This window comes from Ictalurus punctatus, chromosome 8, assembly GCF_001660625.3.
Source record: "Ictalurus punctatus breed USDA103 chromosome 8, Coco_2.0, whole genome shotgun sequence".
Lineage (NCBI taxonomy): Eukaryota > Metazoa > Chordata > Actinopteri > Siluriformes > Ictaluridae > Ictalurus > Ictalurus punctatus.
The window spans coordinates 25,576,458-25,583,902 of NC_030423.2; the positions used below are offsets into that span (position 1 = coordinate 25,576,458).

Genomic DNA, 7,445 nt, shown 5'->3' on the forward strand with positions numbered 1-7,445 from the left:
GCTGCGGTTACCTAAAAGTCTTACTATATAATCAGAACAAGCCATCCGTGTAGGAAGCCCATTTTCTGAGTGATGTTACTGTGTTAGTTTGATGTCAGGAAGTGGCGCCGAGTGATGACGTCACACTCACGTGCATGGCGAGGACGCTGCGTGGGATGAGCTCGCGGTACTGCCTGATGGTGAAGTGCCACGTCTTAATCCGCATCAGGTCATCGAAGGCAAACTCCAGGATCAGACGTCCCTCTGTACACACCTACACGGCCACAGGGGAACGACATGTCAGAGAGAGTGCTCAGTGTGAAGCTCACGCCGACAATTAAGGATCTTCATGCTGCAATGCTTGTGGGAAATTCCGGCTCTATTTGGAGTTAAATATCCCAATTAAAAATGTCAAATGCTCTTGTGAGGCTAGATCCATAAATATTGTGTCGACTGCAAATAACTGAGAGGGACATTAGATGTATTACATAGTTAATTAAAGGCGTCCTTTACTTAGGAGTGAACAGACTAAAACTGGACAATGGGTACAAATATTTTAAGCAAAACATTGAGGGAAATTTTTAAGACAAACTGAGTTTATTAACACATTTTGTTTTGTTTTTTTTTACACAAGATGAATTCATTCTGTTGAGCAAGCAGGTTTAATAAAATCAGAAAATCGATCCAGTTTCTGTTCGTTTCCGAGAACAGCACTACACCAGATTTGTACTGGGTGTGAATGAGCAGTAAGCCCCGCCTCCTCTCTATTTTCATTGGTGGCCACCAGTGCGGAAAGTAACTTACTACTCGTGACTAGAGCTGCAACAACTAATCGATAAAATTGATAATAACCATTGTCGATAAATCGATAATAATCGTTGTCATGAAAATCGTTGTCAATGATCTCATTATAGAGGAGATCATTGACATGGGGGGGGGGGGGGGGGGGGGGTGAGGTTGGGGGGTTCATAACATTACGTCTGTTCCGAAAGCACACCTCGAAAAGTAAATGCTAAAGCTGTGTCCCAAATGACGTACTATACACTTACACTATGCACTACGTACTCTACCGTCTAGTGTGTGGATTTTAGAAAGGTGATATCATCTCAAATGGAACACGAGCATTTTTTTACTAACCGGAAGTATAAGCCGCTTCCTAGGTGATGGCGCATGACGTCACACGCACGTAATGCGCCGCCGCTAGCAGTAGCAGATACCCAGAATCACCGGCAATGACTTTCTTCAGTTTACTGTTTATGTCACTGTTACCTTTTATAAAAAGTAATGCATAAATGCATAAAGAAGACAGATGAGCATCCCTAGCCCAATTTATTAGCTCCCTTCAGTTCAGTACTGATCACCTGTTGTGTTCAATACTGTCTATATAAATGCTGTAAGGTGCATCTTTGCTAGGTAGATAACTCTGTAGCAAGAAACGTGCACGAATTAACGTGTGCTATCCAGCTAGTTAACAAAACTAGCAAGCTACTGAAACCCAAACAGCATTTCGCTAAGTAAACCTAGCCAGCCAGTTCAAAAGTTTTCACACCCTTGATTCTAAATCCTGTGTGTCGTTACCTGGATGTGTTTATGTTTTGTGAGAGTTATTCACGAGTCCCTTGTTCGTCCTGAGCGGTTAAACTACCCACTGTTCTTCAGATAAATCCTCCAGGTCCTGCACATTCTTCACTTTTACAGCATCTTCTACATATTTGACTCCTTTCCTTTTAACAGCGGCTATATGATGTCGAGGTTCATCTTTTCACACCGAGGACGACTGAGAGACTCGTCTCATACACGACTATTACAAAAGGTGCGAACGTTCACTGATGCTCGAGAAGGCAACCGGATATATTAAGAGCCATGGGGGGTGTAAACTTTTGAACAGGATGATCGTAAATATAAATTGTTATTACTCTGTCTTCTGGGAAACCTAATGTAGCTTCTGCGCATTACTAAATTAAAAAAAAAGATCTTTAAACTAAACAATTTACACCGTTCAAAAGTTTACACCCCCCTCCCCAGCTCTTAATGTATCGTGTTGCCTTCTTGAGCATCGGCGAATGTTTGCACCTTATGATTTCCACCACTATGCTTTGGTTGTACCTCTAGTAGAACCCACAACTGAGAGAAGTACCCTTGAAAAGTGTACCAGTGTCAGGCATACAACCTCTGTATAGTTTCCTACTCTGTATTTTCTCTGAACTTCAAAGTGCATTATGGGTATTCTGAACCTGCTAGTAGTGCATCATTTGGATGCTAACCCGTATCATCCGCGTGTCATTGCAGGATTTCATAAGCACACTGCATATTCTCAACTGTGCTTTAAGGAATTAGCTCCAAAACAGCAAAAACAGTGGACCTTATAGTGAAGACGGTGCGATTTGGGACAAGCGGATCCCGTATCTGTGATCTAGATTGAAAATGTAATGAAACCATCAGTAGATATCAACTTATTAAATATTAATTAACTCCAGAAACAGTGTTGATAAAGCAGTCAAATGTCAGCATCAGTAAAAAAAAGGTTGTTTATCGATCTGCCCTACAATGGATCTGTCACTGTGACAGAACATCCTGTCTGTCAGTTTGGACTTGTGTTAGAAATGAAGCTTCGTATCTCCAACCCCGAGACTAAACACCAACACCAGCCGAGCACCAAAACAACGACAAAAAAAACCCAGACCGAGGCCTGAGCTCAGAAAAACGCTGCCAATTAAGAGAAAAATAAAGGGAAGAAAAACATCGCTGGATTCGACTCTGAGCTTCTCTGAGCGCCGATGTTCTGTTGCTCCGGCAACCAGAAGGAGGAGAGGAAGGAGGAGGGGGGGTGCAACAGCTGATTAGTTGGCATGGCAACGGCAAAGATGTAATCCCAGCAGAGCGGCTCTAATCAATGCCCCCGGCACACACGAGCTCGGGAGGATCGGCGAGAAAAAAAAAAAAAAAAAAAAAAAAAAAAACCACAGCACCGTCACGTGACACACTCTCCATCTCTCTCTCTCCTTCCCTCCCTCCATCTTTCTCTCTACTTTCTCTGGCCACTTCTTTTGCTCCACAGACAAAGCAAAGCTAAAAAAAATATATATATATCTACCGTTCTCCTTCCATCGCATCTATTCTTCTCGGATGCAGAAGCACAGCTGACTTTCTTTCTCGCTCTATCTTTCATTCTTTGTTTTTTTTTTCCTCCTAAAAGAAAATCTCTCCTTTCTTTACTGTTTCTCGGATTCTCATTTTCTCCTGTCATTTTTTATTTTTTTTTGCTACACACCAAACTACACTGAAGAAGTATTACTAAGATTCTCTCACGGTTTCTGTTCATATTTCTTTCTCTCTTCCCTCCAGAAAGACATCACTTTTACCGCCTCTCTTCCCTGCTTCTCATTCTTCCTCTCCTTCACTTGCTCTTCATATCACTCCTAACTCTTTACGCCTATCATTTGGGCTCCACGAACGGACGATTTTCTTAATTACTAATGCAATCGCTTAGCATTTAGGTTCTATAGGTTCTGCGTAGGGTTCCTTCACTTCACAAACCCTCTCTTGAGATTTTCCTTCCTCAGAAATCCAGAGGAAAATGCAATGCAAAGCTTTTCAGACTCTCTCTCTCCCTCACTCCCATCTCTCACCTTCATCCCTCCCTCCCTTCCTCGCTCGCTTACTTTCTCCTGCCATTTATTTTTTGCTCCACACCAAACCACGCTGGAGAAAAAGCAAAGCAAAGCTAAAAAAAAAAAAAAAAAAAAAATAAAAAAAAAAAAAAATAAAAATCCCCCCTCCTCTCTCCCGCTCTCAAATGCAAATTCACATAAGCTTTATTGGCATGACACGGGAGGAAAACAATCGATGTCAACGCTTGCGCAGTTTACGTGGAATTGAGTTAGCGTTAATTCAGAAATACATAAATCAAAATCGCTTCGAGGAAAATCAGAAGGTTTGGAGTGTAAATGTTGTCATTGTGGTGGGGAATGAAAAAAAAAAACACACCCCAAAACAAACCTTGAGTTTATTCAGAACTCACATACTCGGATTAGCACTCCAAGCAGAACCCCTGTAGAAATGGAGAACTTAAAGGAACCCAAAGAACCTCCCGGGGACTGCTGTTTTCTAAGAAATAACGGAAAAGATCTTATACCTGTCCTTGTGTAGACATTTTGGTTCTTTGGTCTGTAATAAATTGTATTAGTATGCATTATAGACCGATCAGCCATAACATTAAAACCACCTGCCTAACATTGTGTAGGTCCTCCTTGTGCCACCAAAAAAAAGCGCTGACCCGTCGAAGCATGGACTCCACAAGACCTCTGAAGGTGTGCTGTGGTTTCTGGCACCAAGACGTTAGCAGAAGATCCTTTCCCAGAGAGGCTCGATCGGATTGAGGTCTGGGGAATTTGGAGGCCGAGTCAACACCTTGAACTCTTTGTCATGTTCCTCGAACCGTTCCTGAAGCATTTTCAGCATTATCCTGCTGAAAGACGCCACTGCCCTTCGGGAATAACGTTGCCGTGATGAAGGGGTGTACTTGATCTGCAACAATGTTTAGGTATAGTAGGTGCGTGTCAAAGTCACATCCACATGAATGATGCCAGGACTCAAGGTTTCGCAGCAGAACATTACCCAGAGCCTCCATTTTTTCATCAATTTGTCCTAAAGCAGCTCTTCACACAAGAAGGCGTTCTCTCCCCACGTGCATCAATGAGTCTTGGGTTTGTCTGGTTCCCCGGTTGTCCTTCCTTGGACCACTTTTGGTAGGTACCAACCACTGCAAACAGGGAACACCTCACAAGACCTGCCGTGTTGGATGTGCTCTGACCCAGCCGTCTAGACATCACAATTTGGCCCTTGTCAAAGTCACTCAAGAGCTCACTGTTCACTTGCTGCCTGATATATCCCACCCCTTGACAGGTGCCACTGTAATGAGATAATCAATGTCATTCACTTCCACCTCTCAGTGGTTTTAACGTTATGGCTGATTGGTGTACATTATGCATTAATATATGAATATATCTCTCTCTCTCTCTTGTGGAATCATACAGTAATATACAACGATCAAATCCACATGTACGGAATAAAACACTTGGGGGCATGCTGTTATAGGAAAATAATCAACCACATAGTGATGTCAGAGGTGGTGGAGTTACTATTACCACCCCAAAGTTGATTTCTTCCCCCTATAACACCAGCACATCCTCAAATATTTTAACTGATACAAAAGCGACTTCCCAACGATTTTATTTATTTATTAATTAAAGACCACCACATAAGGGTTTTTACCCACTGATAGTTACATTTAATGTTACGGCTTCCTGTTACGTTACGTGATACGATCTGTAAGTCGGCCCAGCGATTTGCCAACGATTCCACTTTTTCATTTATTAATGAACGACACGCCATGCTTTTTAAATATTTACAGTTGCGTTTAGGTCACGGGACATCCATGAGACAAGCTACTTCCTGTTATCACTTATGTTATAGCACTTGTAAATATTCAATCCCTCACCAGCATCTCTTTTTTTTTAATTATTATTCTTTCACGTTAATACGGTAAAAAATAAAATAAAATAAATTTAAATCAAATAAAATCCTGAAGACTTTTCCCGTGGTGGAAAACCTACTGACTGCTACAAAGCGCTGACACTGGAGACTCCTTCCGTTAAATAAACGCTCATATTTTAAAAGAAAGTAACTGGAATGGCTTTGCTTCGTACTACGTTGCTTGCTCCGGTGATTTGCTAAAAAAAATGAGCAAATCTTACTTAATAACTGTATCACTTATGTAACGTTATACTCAAAGCTTCGAAATGTTTACTAGAACGCTTGAGAATTTTGCATGAGATCAGATTAAGGGTAAGACATCTGTGTGTGCGCAAATAATCCCATGCCCTCGCTGCGTTTAGTAGAGGCTTCAGCCTTGATAGGGTGAGCTGGTGTTATTAGATAGAATCTGTTGGAACAGCAGGATCACGGAGAGATAAAAGCTGCTCGGTTAAAACTGAGAATAGCAGCAGCTACCAGGTGGAAGGTCGTTAAATCTGTGTAGTGGACAGCAGAACGGTTTACTTTAGGGTCTTAAAGTCTGACCAAGAAGTGTCCTAACTTCATTAGTTATCGGAAAATAATACGAAATATTAACTGTGTAATACTTATTATTCAAAAATACATGACTTATGACTAAGATCAGTGTTTTTAACAATGTCACTGTTTCTTTTTCTCTTTTTTTTCTTTTTTTTTAAATTATTAACGCCACGCACTTTACTCAAACGATAACAAATACATAAAACACGACAGGTTGTGGCGTTACAGGAAAATAGTTTCTCACCAACGAGTACACGTTCGTCTTTTATTTCGTTCAAATATACCGATTATTCTCCTTATTAAGTCAAACTCCTTCCAGGCGGGTCTCTCCGAACGAGCTGTTGCTATAGAAACGTATCACGGCGTGTTCGAACGAGCGCGTTAATACAAGCGGTCCGATTTGAGAATTTGCACGGTACGTGTTTCCGCCCCCTCTGAAAAGACCACATCGAACTTGTCCTGTCCGGTTTGTACACTAGATCTATGATCGAGCGCAGAAGTATTGGCACCCTTCAAGAGACCGGTCGGAAATGACCGCGCGGGATATGAACGGGTATCCATCGATCTTAGAGTAAAGCTGTGCATGAATACACTCGTCGACCGGACCAAACTGAGAAGTCCACCAGACGTTTCCGTTACGCACGTTCAGACTCGCGTGTGTACGTTTATAGACGCCAATCGGTAAAAGTAAGTCAGATTATTAAGTCGGGGCAAGTCTTACACACAGAGTTGTCATTTGAATAGTTACTAAACCATTTATTAGTAACTTTATTAAACAAAGTAAGAACTTTGTAAATATGTATTCTGGTTAAAAGGTGTACTACATCGTATCTGCAGTTTTATATCATTTTACAGGTTGGCGAAAGGACGATCTCATGACTGTTCAATGCCTCGAGATATGTTTCGGGGTATATTTAAACTTTAGCACGTCCATCAGTGTGCGCGGATTATTACGTTAACAACACATTTTTTTGAATGTGGTTTCTAAATACACAGTTGACTCCCTTCTGGCGTTGATCAAATACCAAAGATGAGGCCCCCCCCCCCCCCCCCCTCCTTTTTGCTTCTGCATGATTCCAATATTTCGAGTGTGTAATATTCAGCCCATCTATGCATTCAGAATTTATGACGAGACCTTTTTTCATATTTGCTCTTGAAATATTGAAGCGCTCTCGCTGCAAACATGGCTTTTGCCAAAGGAAGCGAGGCGAGAGGTCGGGAAAAAAAAAAGAAGAAGAAAGAGGCGGGTTTTAGATGAACGAAAGTACCGAGGAGAACGAGTGAAGCGAAGGGTTTCTAAGTACATATGAGCCGTTTCGCTGTGGGATTCCTAATGACGCTTGATGATAAACAAATATAGAATAATGGAAGTGATTAAGGCGGGGAATGAG

General features: G+C 41.7%; 1 protein-coding gene across 5 annotated transcripts in view; it reads right to left on the minus strand.

Annotated features, from left to right (window-relative positions):
- ldb2a (LIM domain binding 2a) overlaps nucleotides 1–7,445 on the minus strand; it is a 90,736-nt gene that overhangs the window by 25,829 nt on the left and 57,462 nt on the right. For all 5 annotated transcript variants that reach the window (XM_017474996.3, XM_017474997.3, XM_017474995.3 and 2 more), the window contains exon 4: nucleotides 131–253. In XM_017474996.3, coding sequence (XP_017330485.1) covers nucleotides 131–253 — 123 coding nt within the window. The remainder of the gene's footprint in view (nucleotides 1–130; nucleotides 254–7,445) is intronic.